At 38.0% G+C, this 19,818-nt stretch overlaps 1 protein-coding gene across 1 annotated transcript in view; it reads left to right on the top strand.

Annotated features, from left to right (window-relative positions):
* creb5b (cAMP responsive element binding protein 5b) overlaps positions 1-19,818 on the top strand; it is a 79,150-nt gene that overhangs the window by 8,987 nt on the left and 50,345 nt on the right. Inside the window, exons 4-5 of the mRNA XM_036582977.1 lie at positions 3,539-3,660; positions 6,780-6,934. Coding sequence (XP_036438870.1) covers positions 3,539-3,660; positions 6,780-6,934 — 277 coding nt within the window. The remainder of the gene's footprint in view (positions 1-3,538; positions 3,661-6,779; positions 6,935-19,818) is intronic.

The following is a 19,818-nucleotide window of genomic DNA, read 5'->3' as shown; positions in this document are numbered from 1 at the left end:
GTAAATTCCGGTCAAACTGGCATTGAACGTAACAGAAATACCAAAAGTTATGTATGGTATATATATACATATATATATATATATATATATATATATATATAGTCTTTATTAAACCTCCCATTCTTTTCAAGAGACTCACTTTTTTCAAAGAAATCTGCAAGTTTCTTCCACACCTATGAATGTTCAGTCTTAGAAGTTAGTTGCATTTTCTGCTTCTCATAATCTAAATAATCCCAAACACATTCAATGTTGTTGAGGTCTGGACTCTGGTGTAAGCAGTCCATTGTTCTAAAAACATTAGCAGTTTTCAGCACTGTTTACAGTTTTGGTCTAGCAGGTCTTGCACAGTTGTTAAGAGTCCCATCTTCTCTGTATCTTTTAATAATTTTTAAATTTTAAATTAACCCCAGTTTTGGAAATTTTTTCAATTATTTCCTGTGACGTTTCCCTTCCTTATGCAAGTGGATTATCTTATATGTCCTCAAAAATATTTCCTGAAAAATAAAAAACATGTGCTTAATGGGCTATTTGAATTGAAATTAAATAAATGAAGGGTGGTCTCTGACTTTTGCCCAGTACAGTACATGATCACACCTGCATACACATGGATTCAAACACAGAGACCAGCTCTGTAGGAAATCTGAGGCTTGACTTGACGTCTGTCTTTGATTAGAAAGCATTAGGCTGGCCATTATGTTCTGGGAGTGTGTAGATGAAGTTTTAAACGCAGAACTATGTGGTTAAAATAATATTTGCGCTGCCCTCTAGCTCACTCCTCTAATCCCCCCTATCACTCGTGCACACTTGGCCCCATATCAATTAGAGGGCTGGCTGTCTCAGGACAAAACTAAATAAACCCCAAAACCACAATCGGTGTGATGAAAATGGGGAGAAATCCAGAGTGCAAATTTTGAGACAAATTCCACATCTGACTCCAACCATACACATATTACGCTATTTTAGCAGAAGAAATACAAACACTTGGGATGAGCGGTTCCCAACAGTTACCTTCTATACATTTTGGAATTTCTGAATTGTAATAGTGAATATTTGTCAGCAAAAAAAAAAGCATATATATATTTTTTTTGAGATTCGGCTTTACAATTCTGCCTGCATTTAAAGAGGAGTTCCAAAATTTCTACAAAATTAAATTATTAAATTATAAACAAAAGCATCTTGGGTGGCTTGGTGTAAAATGCTCTGTTCTTTACAAGAGTGTTGAGATAAGCTTTATTTCAATATTATTTAAAAACAGTTTTAAAAATCCATTCATGGTAAAAGATACATGCAAGGCATCGTAAAGCATAATAGTACCCAAAGAAAATATATATTTTTGGATTTACCATGATTTTACCTTTATTAAAATTATGTATTAAAATATATGTAGTTTCACTGGTTGTACTTGATAGTAAACAAAATAGCTATATTGGTGTTGTAGATATTGCAAGCCCTGGTTCCCATCACCACCACTGTGAAGAAATTTCCCTACAATTGACAATTTCTCATCGAAACAGTATAATAACTTTTTTAACATCTCAGTGATTAAATTTTATATTAAATTTTCCAAAAATTGTGAAAAATCAATTCCTAAAAGGAATTAAACTGAGTAAATGATATGAGGTGGTGTGAAAGGGTTGGATGGTGTGCCATTTGGGCTGCAGTGGAGTGTGTGTGTGTGTGTGTGTTTGTGTGTGTGTGTAGCAGCACAGTGATTCTCTCCTCTTCATTATTTACCCTTGTCAGGGTACCAGATCGTGTTTCTGGGCTGAGCAGGCCTGCAGCTTTAGGTTTCTCACTAGGAGCGCATTCTTTTACACTCTCTCACTCCATCTCTTCTCTTCAGTCACTCAGTCACTCACTCACACATTTCCTACATTTCCTCTCTTTACTCATTCACTCATTTTCTCACTCACTCACTTGCTCACTCGCTCACTTTTTCATTTACTCATTGACTCACTGAGTCATTCACTCACTGACATTTTCTCTCTTCTTGTTCACTCACTCATTCATTGACTCACTGAGTCATTCACTCACTGATGTGTTCACTCTAATGTTCACTCTCTCATTTGTTAACTCGCTGAGCCATTCATTCACTCACTCACTCACTCACTCACTTACTCATCTCACTCTTTCACTGATTCATACCTTCACTCACTCACTCACTCACTCACTGACTCACTCACTCACTCACATGTTCACTCGCTAATTTCCACACTCATTCATTCACTTTCTTGGTCACCTACTGACTCACTTTCTCTCTCACACTTACTCACTCTCTCCATCTCCCCTGTTCACTCACTCACTCACTCACTCACTCATTCAATCAATGACTCTTCATCACACACTTATTCCCTACCTCTCCTTTCAATACTCACTCACTTTCTCATCCACTTGTTCACTCATTCACTCATTAATTCACTCATTTATTCATTTACTCATTTACTCACTCATTCTCTCACTCCGTTTCCTCTGTTCACTCACTCACTCACTCACTCACACTTACTCACTTACTTACTCACACTCACTCACTCACTCACTCCATTTAGTCAGTCACCCATTCATTCACTTACTCATTACCTCACTCACATTCACTTACTAACTCATTTACTGACTCTCTCCCTCCCTTCCTTATTCCCTTCTTCCTTCCCTCTCTCATTCAGTTCCAGTTGCTCAGTCCTTCTCTCTCTAACACACCCACAGACAGATGAGCACAGACAAATAAACAACCAAAAATTCAAGCATACACCTCTTTGGGTTTGTCAAAGATGGCAATTTCTAACCATCATTAAAACCACACAACTTATTATCATATACTTTATCTTGCCCACAAAGAAAATTACAGTTTAAACCTAACCGCAAGTCAAGTGCTCACAGAGTTTGAGAATGGGTTTGGTGCCAAGATCACTGCTGGCTCTGAGAACCATAACATCTACGTTACTGTATGAAATGAGCATAGATTGTGAATTATATGGCTGCCTCCATAATGCTGAAAATATTTAAAGTATTATGATAAAGAATGTCAGAGAAAGGCAAATTAACCCATTGCACCTTCATACAAAACAAGTGTTGCTGAATGTTGCAATGTTTATAGACTATATATACTGTAGAGTATACAGGGGAATGTAAAGAAGTTCAAAAATATGCCTGTGCAAGGTCTGAGGGTTTTAGATCTTGTTTTTGCTTCATTCCCTGGAGGTGTAATAAACATTGGTAGTGATTTAATGCATCAATTTTGGAAGTTAGAATTGATTGTATTTGATTACAATAACTTTCAGTGAAGTATGCGCTCATGTTTTGGCCAAAGTTAAACTCTTGGGCTATTTTAATATGTAAATTTTTTTTTAAAAACTTGGTGTATTATCTTTATCATCACTTTCATGTTTTGAGCTTATTTTTAAAAAGAATTCTAACCTGTAATCAGATAATCAAATCAAAATAAGGTGAAATTTGAGATTTTATTGTATATTGAAACATTTCATAAACAATTGCAATGGAATGAAATTGTGAGGTCAGAGATTTACACTTCCGTTGTCCACAGACCAGACACCGACGCCGACGCGCTTCCTGAAGAACTGTGAGGAGGTGGGGCTGTTCAGTGAGCTCGACTGCTCCATCGAGCAGGAGTTCTGCAAGGCCCAAGAGGAGGAGGACAGCAAACAGGTCAGAGAGTGGGGCTGATCATGCAGCTACACCATGGGGCTCATCTCACATCAACCACTTTCATCAAACCCACACCTTACACACAGATATGTAATAGTCCACAGAGCAGGCACAGCATAAATTACACAGTTGAAGAAAGCACCTGAAGAGATGCCTCCACTTAGTATTTACTAGAGATGCACAGAATTCTCAGTCAGTACCGAACCCAATATTTGTCAGAGAATTTACAGAGAAATTTACCATTTATTTGCAGAGGTTTACAAATGCAGTAAACTTGATAAAATGCAGTTATTTTGGCACAGTAGGCCAGCGTCACCGAAACATTCTATCCATCCATTCATCCATCCATCCATCCATCCAACCATCCATCCAACCAATCTGTTTTTAATGGTTTATTATTTAATCATTTGTCAATCATTTTTTGTGTGGTGGGCCGATCTTATTATTAAGGGTCTAAGGGGTTTTTAAAAAAGTTGGTCACACTCTGAACTTGAAATACTTGACCAAATGTGTATCCAGTTGTTCCAAAGTCACAACCTTACTGACACACAGATGCACGCACATACTTTCATACATGCACACATAAATAAACACATTGCTGGAGGCAATGCCAGCCAACTTGCAAAGGCAGACAGCTTTATCAATATAGTCTGTCTTGGTCTGGAGCAGACAAAGACAGAGAGGTTTTTTTTCTTCACTAAATTAGATTCAGTGTGGCATTTAAACCACAGCATGCATCCCTCAAAGTCAACCATATTTCATCATCGTCTGTGTCTCTCAGAGCGAGAAGTGATTATTTTAATGTCTGTAAAATAATCGCACAGTCGTGGTCAGCCATTGTGTCTGCTTCACGCCGTAGTGTCTGTGGATGTGACTAGCTATAACTGGACCTGTCGTGGTCCCCTAATATGAGGCAGTCCATAGCTGTGCACTTTAAGACTGTCTTGAGCTTTGTTGGCCAGACTTGCTATAGATCAGCTGACGTCTGGGTGGTGTGAGGAGTTTACCTGTGTGGCTTACAGTTAGCACCCAATGCTAAGTCAGCAGTTAGCGGGTTGGAGCAGGATTTTGCTGAGGTGGAGCTATACAGTCTTAACTAAGATATTGCCCAAAGCTGAAGAGGGGAATTCTACATGCTTGTCTGGAATCCCCTAACCCAAAAGAGCAGGAAGAAGCTTTTCACAAAAGGTTTAAGAGCAGAACTTCTGTAAATAAACTGGAAGATCAAGTGTGCCTGGGCGAGCATTTCCAGGTTATTTTTTATTAATGTTCACTGGAACTTTTTTTCCAGGACATACAGTTTATTTTTATACATTGCTAAGCGGTGTTTCTTAATCCTGCTCCTGACTCACAGTACTGCACTGATACAACTGTTCCTCACCCCAGCACAGCTGACCAGCTCAGGACTCAATAATCAGCTAATGAGATGGGTCAGGTGTGTAGTTGAAACTGTGCAAGGCAATGGGTCTCCAGGAGCAGGGTTGTATAGCAAATAAAGGACAGCAGTGCTAAAAGTATTTTTAGTTGAAACCCACACTTTTAGTGCAGTTTAGACCTAAACTATTTTAAATTCAGGTTAGTGGTCTTCAAGTTTCAACCTGGAGTTTAGCTTAGTTTTGAGAAACAGTGCTGAGATTCAAAGAAGCAGATGCCCTCTTCCTCTCAGTGGGAGTGTCCCTAAGTGGAACACAGCTCTGCTGACTTCCCCATTCCCACTTCCACTTCTCAGACTGATACTATTGTGAGAAAACCTCCAAAAAGCGACTTCCTAGGAAAAGGGCAAAATATGTACGTGCAGTGTGTAATGTTTTGACCACAGCACTATGTATTTGTGTCATGTGTCATATAACAGAAATATGTTTGTATGTTGTTAATGAAAAATTATCTGCAGCAAATGGATTTGTAGGGATCAGAACAGTTGCCATCCATAATTCTTTAACATTTTTTGTACTACTGTCACTACTTTTTTTTATTTCTTTTAAAATTACCGTTGGTCAGGTGTTATTCAGTGCTGTACAATAACATCTTGGTACAGTATTTTGCCCATTATTTAACAACATGGTAATTACAGTTGTTTTTCTTATTTACAATTGAAGCAAGTACTAACTGATAATGCAATGTTATCACATTATCAAATGCACCACACTCATCTTTAGTGAAATGCACCCACACACTTTTAGTGAACATTAAACTATAAATAAAAGAGCACTTTTCATCAATATCAATTTATCAATAATCAAATATGAATCACAAATCGAAAGGAAGCAACATTGTAGGGGGCTCTGAACAGGGGTCATTAAACACTCACTTTATGGTCACATACAGTACTGTGCAAAGGTTTCAGGCACCTGAGAAAATTATATTTAGGGAGGTCTTTATTTGGGCAGTGAGCATTTTATTTGCTCTAAAATAACTTGTATTAGTGAAATGCAAATAACAGTAATACAATAAGTAGTGAATTTGTGTATGTTAATGTGTTTGCTTAACTGTACTGTTTCCAACCCTCTCCTTGTGGCAGTCGACTGTTATTTGTAATGTTGGTTAACCCATACTTTATTAAAGTAAATCAGGTGTGCTGGTGGTAGATAATGCATTTAAACATCTAAACGTTTAAAAAATTTATGCAATGTAATCAAGGAGAAGTTAGGAGACAAACCTTTGTCCTTTATGCAAGATCTTAAGAGTTGTTCTAACTCCCCTGCTATCAGCTCTTTTTGTAAACAAGACATTCTTGTCACTTTTTGCATAGTACTGTATTTCAAAATCCCCAAGGTCTTCCAGTAGCTCCAGTGGCTTTCATTATGAATGAATCAAATAACTATAAATTTGTCTGAAATAGTCTTGATATCTTGTGTTTGGTAGCATCTCATTTTCCAGTATTTTGTCTGTGGAGTTAGCTAACCACAGCTTTGTGACCTCATCTACAAACTTTCAGCACATGATATATTTGGCACACATTAAAATATTTCTCATTTGAGAACTTAGAACTAACTTAGACATGTTAGTTAGAAGTAACTTAGAAATGAATTGAGAGAATCTTTTTTATTTCAAGGTGTATTAATACTGACTAAGCACTATCACAAACAGGTTGATGTGCATCTTTTCTCTCTTCTCTGCAGAACATTGCTCTTCATGGGCAGGCAACCAGCCAGCACCAGCAATCACATGGCAGAATGGCCAACCATGAGAGCAGCATAGTGATACAGCAGGCCTTGCCTTCACCTCAGTCCAGCTCCGTCATCACTCAGGCACCCTCCACCAACAGACAGATCGGGTGAGTGCTAGACAACTTCATTCTCATCCCAAAAGCTCTAACGTTCTAATGCAGGAGGCTGAAACTGGGCAGTGATCATTTACTTGTTAGAATGCACAGGAAAAAAAAAAAACAAATTAACAAAAGTGTGGTGTCATTCAAAATTAATTATCTCCCTTTCAAAGCTCATTAAAACAAGTTTCTGTCAGAAATGCAGATTCTAAATTTCAATCTATGCCAAAAATTAGAAATAATTAGCATCTTACGTTTTACTTACGTCTTAATTACGTCTTACTTTTTTAGTATCTTAAAAAAGTAAGTAAGTAAACTTGCTGCAGTAAAAATTTGGAGGTGATTCAACTTCTAAAAATAAATTAACAGAGCAAAAAATCTGTGTCTTTTATTCTGTTAACTTACTATTTTAGGTTCAGAGAACTTTTAGTATTGAACTTGCAGCAAGTTGACTTACTTTTTAAGTTAAGGTACATTTTTTTACAGTGAAGATAAAGTGAGATATTTTATTTGAATTTATTCGAACATCTGACATTTTTTCACTTGTTTCAACATCAAGAAACATTTTATTTGCATATAGTACTTTCTTCCATGAAAAAACAATAACTTTATGAAGTTGAAAACATAAAGCATTCCTGTAACGCTTCTAACAAAGTTTTAAATTAGCAGGTTTGATGCTTGTTGTTGCTTGTTTCAGTGAGCAGTGAAAGAAATAATATTAAATTATACCTTTTTATTTAGTACACAAATGGATTCAACTTCATTATTGCTCATGTATTCATTTTAAACAATTACACACACACACACACGCACATATATATATATATATATATATATATATATATATATATGTGTGTGTGTGTGTGTGTGTGTGTGTGTGTGTGTGTGTGTGTGAGTGTGTCTTTTTATATATGTCTGGTAACTGGTCTTTCAACTAGTGGAATAAACAGACTAGTTACACAGGTGTGAGTTGGAGTTTACACAGCAGGTGCAATTGAAGGAGTTTAGTTTACTTACGCTGAGCTGTGCAGCTGAGTGCTTTGCTTTTTTTTTAAGATGGAACTTTTTTTTTCAGTGTGAATGGTGCTGTACTGTTAGTTTAGGGGCCAACTTTTCGCTGTTAACGACAAGTTGAATGTGTTGAATGTGTTTCTTTAAAGCTCCTTTAACGGCCAAAGTTGGACAAAATGCCTTTGTTACTCCAGACAGATGGAGAGATTATTGAAAAAATGTCAATATTTCATTTAAAAGACTCCATATGATATTGACGTTCTTGTGATAGGCTACAATGGAATATATTTTTATTAGACTCATCTGATCGCCATGGCAATAGCACGTTGTTCTGTGCTTCCTTGTGCATTGTTGAAGGGGTCAATCTCAGTTTATGTCATTTAAAACTAATGTGTGATCTCATTGTAACAGAGTGTTTTCCTTTTCTTACTGTGCCGCTGCTCTTTGTCCAGTACTCTGTGTTGGTGCATTGCTGTCTGTAATGTTGTGCATGGTGCTGGTGGGACAGTCTGTTTGTGTTTGTTTGGGGGGCTTGACTCTTATGCATTGTCTTCTACGGTGTGTGAGGTAATCGGAGCGCTGTGCCATGGTGTGTGCTGTGTGTGTGTGTCTTGTGTTAGCAGGCCATTGTCACACAGTCCTGCATGTCAGAGGGTCTCCCCAGGGACGGGATTAGGTCACTGTGAAGATGTTAAGCATTTCACACACATTCACAATACACACAGACACAGTCATGTCGACTAGCCAGTTGAGAAATGAGAGGTTTTCACAGAATAAAAACATTCTGCCTTTTTGAAATGTATTATCTGGAGAATATAGTTAATCAGCTTGGCCAAGGGTTAGATGTCTCTGAGCGGCATTCCTCAAAGAGTCAAAGAATGCAGCATTCATTTTGAGCTTAGGCACTTTGAAAGCTCCTGATTTTCTCAGCATATTTCTTAAACTCATTGTAACTGAAGTGTTAAGAAGTGGAAGTGAAGCAAGGGACAACAATGTCCTGACTTTGGAGGAAAACAAGAGAAACAGGGATAACCTACTGGAATGTAAAGTGCTTTAAAACAAATCTCAGCGCTGAATCTTTTTTTAAACTGAAAAGGCAAAACTATTTCTTTTTGGTCACTGAAGTTCAAGTTGGGGTTAGGTTTCTTATGAAATATAGATACTTGTAGTCATGTAATACATATGGGACATATTATTCTCATTTATGGGTAGTTACAAATAATACATAAGGGACATATTATTACATGTTAGTAAAATTGTATCTTTTTAGGAAAGGAAAAAAATTGAAAGGGGAATTCCACCAATCTTCATTCAGATGTAAACAAAGTCATTGTTATCAAATATACCAAGTCAGTATTGTTCACAGAGGCAGTGATTGAAGTCTGAACAGTTTGATGACTCTAAGAGTTATCTCACATGAAGTTATTACACTAAGTGGTTACAGTTACATTGTCTGATGCCTGGGACATTGTTTTATGATGGTCTTAAGATTGGATTTTAGTTTAAAACATATTTTTAAAATTCAGTTCATGGCAGAGCAGTACAGGCAGAGTGCTGTAAGGCAGAATTTGTCCCCTAAAAAAACTTTTAACACTATTTTAACACTATTTTACCCTTTTTTCAACATTACATATAAAACCTCAGAAGACATGTGTAGGTTCACTGTTCAGTGTTCGTAAGTTCCCCCACAATGTACCATTTTACATCAAACTACTCTAAATTACCTTGTTTGAATCTCAGGGACTATATGTAGAAACTCTTAATTTTAAAAATAAAAAAAATATATATTAATAATTTAAAAATAATGTAATTAGATTTTTTTCCAAGTAATTTTAAGTTTTAGCCTTTTTTATTTATGCAATTAATTTATTTGTATGGCTGTATTTTCATACAGTAAATTAAATTCAATAGAATTAACAAAATATACAAGAGATATACAAGAATTTATTTATTTATCTCTCTCTCTCTCTCTCTCTCTCTCTCTATCTATCTATCTATCTATCTATATATATATATATATATATATATATAGTGTTTTTCTGATATGCTTACAGCCTGGATAAATAGCTTTTAAATTCAAATTGTCTCAGGTGCCTACATATATGTATGTAATACAAATATGCAACAGTATTGTATAAAAACAAGTGTGTGTGTGTGTGTGCATGTGTGTCTCTCAGTGGCCTGGGCTGTTGAGGGGTCTGCGTCGTGTGGCCAGCTCGGGTGTGTCCCACACTTATGACATCAGTAGTGCTCCTCTAGTGGGGATATCGACTTTTTGGGGCTGACGCCCTTCTTGCGCAAGCACACTCTCCACACTGCTGATCTCTCTCTCCTTCTCTATGTCCCTCTCTTTCACTCTGTGCGTCAGAATATACCCTGTCTGCAACATAATCATCACCTGAGAGCACACACGCACACACGCAAACACACAAATAATGTGCGGCAGGAAAAGCACAGTGTCATTTCCAGCTCAGTGTGTGTGGTTTAGTGTTTTTGAGTGGGATTAGAAGGGCAGGACTGATGCAGTGGAGGTGAGGCAGTTTTATTTTGTTTTTTTCCTTGACATAGAATAGCAAATAGTAAATTCTCAAATTTCATAATTCATTATACAGCTTTCTTGCTCTCTACTGATTATTAAAAATCTGTGAAGTTGCAGAATTAGCATATAAGAATAATTGTATGCCTTTATCTGCAACCTAAGTTGTTTCATATTATTAAAAAACATTGATTCCAAACTTTTGAATTGTGATTCTGAATGATTCACTGTCAGTTGCAGTGCTTCACATTAACAGCAAGCATTTGATTCACCTACAGTACTTGTGGCTCCCTTTAAACACAGCAATGAACAAAGTCTGTACAGATTTAAAGTGCGTCAAAACAGCCAAGGTAAAACTGTTTTCATTACCAGGATAACAATTTTTTTTTTCAGCATTCAGTGTACTAGTGTGGCCCCTGAAGCACTGTGGCTGTACATATATGTCAAACAGGCTGTTCTCCTCCATCTTTACTGCTCCCAAAGAATCACTGTCACACACACTCACAAACACACACGGTCTGGGGGAGGGTCGGAGTTACAGTTACAGTGATTGTCATGCATGTGTGTTGCAGTGTGTCGGGCCGTTTTGCGAGGTTAGAGGAGAGCACAATGTGTTCTCTATGTCAGTGTCGAGACATCACGGGGGCAGATGCCCAGATGGGACAGCTTGTGAATATTGGATGGGAGGTCTGTCAGTCAGCTTGATTGACAGGCCGACACTGGCTTTTGTTCACTGCCTGAGATGGAATTTCACCCAGAGAAAAGAACAGAGAGAGAGAGAGAGAAAGAGAAAGAAATCAGTCACAACAGCAATAAAAATGCTGTTTGTTAGCTCCATTCTAATGTACAACTTAATTCAAGATTCACATCTGCCTCCTCATTCACTTGCTTTAGACACATAATAATAATATTACAAGCTATAATTTAAGTCCCAAGGAAATAATTAAGTTAGTCTCTGACTGCTTTGTGGAAATGAAAATCCTCTGGATACTCTCATAATGTTATGGACCTTTTAACCCAAACCTGGAGGCCCTGTATGTGGGCCCACATGTACAGCCAGGTCCATAAGTATTTGGACAGTGACACAATTTATGTAACTTTGCCTCTTTACACCACCACAATGGATTAGAAATGAAGCAATCAAAGTGTGACTGAAGTGTAGACTTTCAATTTTAATTCAAGGGGTTTAAAAACATGTTGCATTAACCGTTTAGGAATTACAGACATTTTGTACGTTGTACCTTTCACAGGCTCAAAAGTAATGGGACAGTTGACTAATAAGCAGTTACAGAGTCAGATGTGGCCTGTTCCCTCATTATTTCATGACAAATTAAAGAGATAAAACATGATTCCAAGTGTTGAATATGCATTTAGCAGGTGTTCATGGGAACACTCAGTATGCCATCCAAAGAGGTATTGATGCAAGTGAAGGGGTTCATCATTAGGCTGAAAAAACAAAACGTTGTTGTCATTGACTGCAAAGGATTGCATCCAAGTATTAAAAATATTCCTTATTATATATATAGGGCTTGGTACAATTTTGATTCTGAGATCAAGATTTGGTTGGATTTTCTTGGGTGTTTTTAAAATATATACAGTGCTGTACAAAACTCTGAGCCTACCCTTTATTTAATTCCTGGTCAAATAATGAACAATATATAAATTTTTCAGCATCAGAAAAAAAGCAGAAAGATTTTTTTGAATATTCAGTATTTAATCTTTTAGGACTCTTGCTTTCAGTTTTTCAAAGACATCCGCAGGGATATTTTTCCACACTTCTGAAGTTCAGTTGGTTGTATTTTCTGCCTCTTATCACCCATGGAATCCCAAACACGTTCAGTGATGTTGAGGTGTGGGCTCTGGGGTGACCAGTCTGTTTGTTCACCAGCAAGTTTTCTTCTTTTTTGACTATTTCCTTTTCTCAGTAATGGCATTTGGACAGCTACACATCCTTTTAGACTCATAGTCTTCTCACTGAAGGATGAACAGAAACGTGTGGATTTTTTCAGACTTCGAAGCAAAAGAGGAGCTTAGTTTTCTCCTATCCCTCAAAGATGAAAGCTTTTTGTGGTCATTGTGGTTAGGACTTTTGGAAACCTTTTTTCCTTTGAGTTTTCCCCCTGCAAACGGATCATCTTATATCTAATCTATTCCAAAATATGAATCTTGAAAAATGAATAAAAATAATTAAATGACTGGTGGTCTAGCTTTACGTACTATGATGACAGGGCTGTAACAGTGCTGCTAGTTCTAGTGTCTCTAAAAATGTCTTGCAGTCTGTCTGAAAGCTGTAACAGCAAAAGCAAAAGCTAAATGTATGTGGAGTGTTTATGAAGTGGCTGAACAGGCTTCCGTTTATAGCATGCACAGAGAATGAGATTTGTCAGGCCTAAACAGGAAAAGACTTGAAGTCAAGTCTTACACTGCTATTTTGAATGCATTGTAGGAATCACAATTATCATTTTGTAAGTGTTGGTATTAGCACTGAGTTTGATTAAATGAGCTTTAGCATAGCATAGCATGTTTCATAAGTGTTTCATTCACTCATTGGGCAGCAACCTTGAGCTGCAATGTTGAGAGTGAAGCAATTCCAGCAGGTCAGGGAGAGTGTGACCCAGGAACTGGGCCACTGTTCTGATGAACAGGAAGAGCTAGAGGAGCATGCCATGATCAGGGATGTTCACTGACCCCCTGGCTTCCTGCAGGACAGGTCTTTAGGTCACAGGAAGTAGCGTTTGAGTGCTGAGGGGTTTCCTTGCTGGGCTTTTCCCGCTGAGGTGGACATTTCCACAAACATGGCTGCCTGCCTCCTCGGGATGACTGCAGACCTTCACAGCCTCTGTAAACAACTGGGCTCATTCCTGTGCTTTCAGCCACTTTCTCACACAAGGTTTTGTGTGATGCTGCTATTTACACTAAATAGCTTGAATATGTGGGTGAGCTGATATATACATGGCACTGTCAAAATAATGCCTACTCCTGTTCCCATTAAAGTACCATGTATGGGCCCACACTTCAATTCCACACTCACGTACCTGCATAATTTACATATTATTGTTTTAGTAGTCACTTTTGGTCATTAGTCAGGTTTAACCCTTTAAACTACAGGCTTCTTTTTCACTTATTAACCTTAAGGGATATGGGGAGGTTACACGTTGAGCTTTGTTGTTTTGGAGCTTTGTGGACCTGTTTTTCTGCATGTTGTTATTTGCCTTTTATGTACCCTGCCACACTGCAGTTTAGCATTGCACAAAAGAACTTTGCATGACAAACCTGCGCCCTGTTATCATCACCTGTGTGGGCTGCGTCTCCCTATTCTTGACATTGACTGGTTTGTAGAGGAGCGTGCGTCTGACGGTATTTTGGTTCGGACCAGACTGAAAAGTTCAAAGGTCTGGACCAAAGAAGGTAGGTGTGAAAGGTGCCCTGGACCAAAGGATTAATATTTGGTCTGACCAAAAGAGGTGGTCTCGGTCCAGGTCAAACTGAACCATGGTTCAGTTCATTTGCAGCATGAAAAACATTTTTTTGAGGTCAAGTAACCTGCATGATTAGCATTTATCTGTGCTAACCATTAGATCAAAGGTAAGACAGGCCTTCAATGACAGTTGTATTAAAAAAAACCTGATGAGGTGCCAAATGCATGTTATGGATACGTAGAGCATGGAGACGGACTGAAACTGAAAACTACTGAGTTGAAAGGAGATTGATTGTCCCCTTCATAGTTTGTGTCTACTGCTGTTTAGGGAAGCTACAGGTTTTAATTATATTCAAGTTTTCCTCACATTTCCTTTCATTGGCTATGTTTACATGCAGGCTAACAACTCTTTAGTAATCTGAAAATCGATCAGAATTAAAAAAAAAATCTAACTGGAATAGAGTAATCCAACTGAGCTTAATCAGATTGAAAGCAGTGGTGAATACCAGTAATCCATTTAATGGATGAATAATCATCATATATACATTTGAATCCGATCAATTTCACAAGCAGCATCTTTGTACATGTTCTGGCAAGTGCATTGATGTCACAACAAAATGATCCTGTTGTTGACACTAAATGCTGCTCTGTACATGCACATAAACTTTGTTTGGATTACATGTAATGTACATGTAGATGTCTGTGTTCCTCAGACTGGCCTTTTGACCCTTTTCTCAATGAGAACATTATCATCTATATACTCTCTGCTAATGGCTGCAGTGGACTAATCCTTACTCCATCTGGTTTCTGGCTTTTCTGGGCTGTGGACACCAAGTGAAGTAAAGAGCCTCCATTGAATTAGGAGAACAAGTCATTTTAACTGCTCCACCATGTTTACTAAAGAGTTTTTCAGGCTTGGAATCAATTAAGACTGGCTTTCCTTAAAGCGGCCTGCTTAGGCAGGAGGCCTGCAGCTGTGAAACCAAGGACCCCCATCCCCCCTCACGTTTTCCATACGGTTCACCTATGTTCCCCCAGTGGTTCCTATCACAGCATACACCAGCACTGTCCCTGAACAAGAGAACCCTTGGAGACGCATGCTGACAAAAACCAGCAGAAAACACAGGAAAATCAAAGTAAAGAACACAACACAGAGGATCTGAGCTGAGTCATGGCTATCGTTATCATCCAGCGTGGGGGGAAAAGGGGGTGTCCAAATGATTTGAATGCTCTCGGCTTTTCGAATTGCAAACATCTGTTTCTGAGTTATGTCAGTGCTAAATATGTTAGACATAGCCAGTCAACCGCATGAGATAAAACACTGTACGAGGCCCTCAACCCTCTTGCCACTGCAGGGGGGGTTGCATTGTATAGAAACATGAACCAGTGCCATATGCAACATACAAGAGATTTGGAAGAAGCATATGAATGACTTGTAATGGATAGAGTGAGTATGGTTAATGCCCTAAAACACTCGAAGTTAAGGAGGCTTTGACAGCTTACTCATACTCTTTGAATAAGGCTTATTCAACCACGTAGCACATAATCTGGTTAGCACACATAACAGCAGTAAAATAAGTGGTTGCTGGTCCAGGACAAACCTTTTACCTAATCACAGATCGTGCCTTTATACAATCCTGTGTGCTTGTAGATTAAAGAAGTTAGGCCCTTTGTTTTAGATGTATTGATGGCATGCCAGACACTGTCACTTCAGTACGTACCAGCTGAAGCCTGACTACAGCATGTCTGAAATTTCTGAAATCTTTTCTTTGGCGTATATTCAGCAGCCCACTCCACAAGTTGCTTCATCAAAAGTAACAGTGTTTTACTCCAACTCTAACCTGAGTTGGCCTTATGACACTGCAATGACTCTGCTCTCTACTGGTTCTGCAGTGAACCCTACAGGACCCATAGCCTAAATTAATTTTTCCCTGTTTTTATAATTCTCAGTGTAATTATTTTCAGAGATCCACTCATAATATTTGGGCAGTTTTATGTACCAAAATGTCACAAATTATGGTTAGAGGCTCGTTTTCGAATCTGTCTTTATCTCTTTAAACCTGTCTTTATCCCTTTAAACAGGCTGTTTTACTGTGCCTTTAAGTCAAGACACCACAGGATGTGAATGCAGTATTGTGCCGAATCTTTTGTCAGTTGGTTACTAATAACCTTGTAAGTATTTTTAATATTTAAAGTTCAAAGAAACGACTGTTAGATAAGAAGTGAGAAATTTTCTGATTAGATATCTACTCATTTACATACTTTTAAAAACCAAACATCTAGCTTTTGGATGATGTTAGAATTAAAATATTCAGTTGTGAAGACACATCATGGAGAATCATAGAGGAACAGTTTGTTGGAATCTCATTGATTTATTGTTTAATTATGACCAAATCCAGTGAAATGGAGAAAATAATTCTGTAATGTCATTCATCCTAGCTATGTTCTATAGGACACAAGCTTTTAAGTCATGTAAAGCATGACATGGTTGTCCCAAGTGGTTGAATAGGCAGAGCTAAGCGATGGTGACTTTTGGAAAATAGAAAATTGACGCAGATGGACTTAATTACGAAACTTGCTATGGGCTCTTTAAGACTTCAAATATACATTTGTGGAAAAGATATTTTGCTGTTGTGTTTCGACATTTTTATGGTTACAGTTTAGGAGAAGATGCAGTTTTTCCAAAAAATCTGAAAAATGATTGACAGGACCAAAATCACAGTTGCTTCTTGTGTCTAGCTATAAGACTTGTATAGGTAAATGATCTCTGTCTAATTGGTATCTCTGAATTTTGCCTCATTTAAAAAACAGTCCAGACTGAAAAACTCCTTATAACTTCACTGTCAGTGTAATTGGGTGAGATAAACTGCTGTTGGCTGAATAGGTGGATATACAGTATTGTGCAAATGTTTTAGGCACCTGAGAAGTAGATTAGAAGTAGAATAGTCCAATAGTACTATATATACAAAAAATGTTGAAGCAGTAAGTAGTGATTTTATGTGGGTTACTGTGTCCGTTTAATTATTTTCAAACCACTCCTTGTGGCAGCTCAGTATTAATTGTAGTGATTGTCCAGTGCAGGGTTTGGCTGATCAGTCCTTCATTAAAATAAATTGTGTGTGCTGGTGATGGAATTTAACCAATCTTTGTAATGACTGGGAGCACTGAGGAGACTGGAACCAAGCTAGCTCACAAGATATCAACTACTTTTATGAAACAAATAACTTCTTGTTGCTTTTTACTGTATTTATGTATATTTGCATTTGTTCTAATAATAAATGGTGTTTTTACAAGCAAAAACACACTTACTGCCCAGATTAGAACAGACTTACTGATCCCTTAAAGGGCCAGGGCCTACCAGCAGGCCCAAAGTTTCATTACACACTTCTGTAACTTAAGAATAACTCAGCTAGTTTGCACTGAAGTCCCTGTAGTTACTGAATCATAAGCCTTAGTATATAGTAAGACCTGGATTTTAATGGATCAAATGATGTGCTTAGATTCCTAAGATTTTTGCACAGTGCAATCACAAAAATAAATATTTTTAAAAAGGCTGTTTTTGCTTGATTTCTTAATGGACTCAGGATCTAACGGTACGTTTTAAAACTTTAAAACTAATAGTGTTTACTTGTCAGATCAAACTGTTTTCCATGGTATGGGCTCTTTAAGACTTTTTTTATGCAGAACTCTACTTAAAAGTTCTTCACCACTGCTAAAATATGAAGTCAAACTCTCCCAATTCGCACGGGAGCTCTACCAGCAGCTCATGCAATTTAGCAGAGTTCAGAGGTGATGGTAAGGTTGGATCAGCATGCGCGGTACGGTTGCCTTCCGTAGAGAGTGTGTGTTTGTGTGTGTGAGTGTGTGCTGCTTACAAACACTCAGCTGGAAAGCTTCATTAACACCATGAACCATAGAGTGGAGTTATCACTCCATATACCCAACATTCTATAGCTCCTTTATATGAAACAGTGTAATACTACTATAGTTGCAAATGTAATTTACTGTTTATATATATTACAAAATAATGTAAGGGAGGTTTAAAGCTTGTTGATTGAAGCCCTTTAGGAAGCTTTATTTGAGTGTAGCACCGTGTGTGAAGTTGTTCAAGTACAGCTCCTATTTATCACTCACTCACTTAAATCACACAATTGTTTCTTTGTTTCTCTGTGTGTTTGTGTGTGTGTGTGTGTGTGTGACTCTGCACACAACTCTGCGTGCATGGTTGTTTTCACACCTCCAGAGACAGAAAACATCCTGAGGTGCTTTTGATGAGTAAAGAGGAAGTGCTGAAATAGCACAGCAGCCAGAGAGAGAGAGAGAAAGAGGGAGATAGCCATCAGAGAGAATGAGGGACAATACTTTGCATACAGTTTTGACTTAAAGAGAGACATAAACGTTTGTCATTCCCAGTAGTTTTCTCCCACTAAACTTGTATTCTGTAGTTTCTTGCTCCCAAGCTGTCGATGTATGATCGCTTGTCACACTTGATAACTCAGCCAGTTTGCTTTGTTGGCCAAGCCTTAGGATTCAAGCCCTTGGATTTCAATGGGTTAATTTTCTAATTTCCCTAACTAATGCAGGGAGCAATCATGCTTTTTTGCTAGACCTTCTCCCACTCCTTCTGATTAAGGGCTAAAACATGGATGTTGTAGATTTAAGCAGACTTTATTGAGTCATACCTTTTCATTGATGACAAAAATTCATTGATGAAGTAGATTTCCATTGTGGGTTTTCACTGCTGCAAAACAGACTGTGTTTATTTGTACAGTTAATCATGTAATCCTGTGATGATGATTATAATGGCTTATGATTAAGAAGGTCTATTCACTTCCCCAGGTTAATCAGCTTTAGGTGTACAATGGCATATCTTGTATGAGAGAGAGAGAGAGAGAGAGAGGAAACGAAGAAGAAGAAGAAGAGATGGCAGGCGGGCAGGATGTACATCTGAGCTGAATTAGGGTGAGCTCATTGTGTACAGCGCAGGCTTTAATAGTGCGTTTGGAGAGGAACGCCCAGGCCCTGCTCCTTTCATTCCTCCACCGCTGTGTCATCCACAGCCCTGAGGCCGCCCGCCATGAGAAAGACAGAGAGAGGGGAAGAGAAGGATCAAGAGTGGATTGGTGGAAGGCATTACAGGTTGAGGAAGTGAGGAATAGAGTGCTGTCTAAAGGTGTACAAAGATGTAAAGGTATGAGGGCATGATGAAAAGAGTGGATGGATGGAGAAAGATAAGGAAAGAGAGACTGATGAAAGAGAGGAGAGGGTCTACTCAGGTGGAACTGGGTGAATAGATTTGTGAATAGATGGAAGTGTCTAGCAGATCATAGACCAGAAATTGAATAAGTTTGAAATAATAAAAGTCAGAAGATACTATATGTGCCAAAGTATGTGGAGCACTGAACACAGGTGTTTAGTTACACACACGGCTTGTATAATCTCCATAGAAAAGCATTGCCAATAGAATGGGATGCTCTGGAGCAGCCACACACGAGACTAAGATCATGTCCAATGCCAAGCATCAGCAGTGAATGATGGAGCTCCATTCAGTACCTTTGGTATACGTTGGAGTGGCATTTGTGATCCAGAACCAACATCAGTGCCTGACCTCACTAATGCTCTTGTGGCTGAATGCTATTAAATCCTCCCAGCAATGTTCATGTAGTGTAAGGCCTTCTCTGAAGAGTAGAGGCTGTTACTGCAACAAAGGAGAAATAAACTCTAAAAATACTTTTTTGAAGAAACATTTAATGAACAGGGTTCTACAAACTTTTAGACATATTATGTAAATAGACTCATCTTACTTGAAAATGAAAATGCTTCTAAAAGGGTTGCAATTCTCTCATATTTAAAATGTAAGATGAAACTTAGAAAGAAGCTTTTTAACAAGTATACCAATAATTCTGGAGGTTACTCTATAAGTAAGTA

This window comes from Colossoma macropomum, unplaced genomic scaffold, assembly GCF_904425465.1.
Source record: "Colossoma macropomum unplaced genomic scaffold, Colossoma_macropomum, whole genome shotgun sequence".
NCBI classification, from domain to species: Eukaryota; Metazoa; Chordata; class Actinopteri; order Characiformes; family Serrasalmidae; genus Colossoma; species Colossoma macropomum.
Note: the sequence above shows the minus strand (reverse complement) of the source record. Positions and strands in the feature narration are given on the sequence as shown.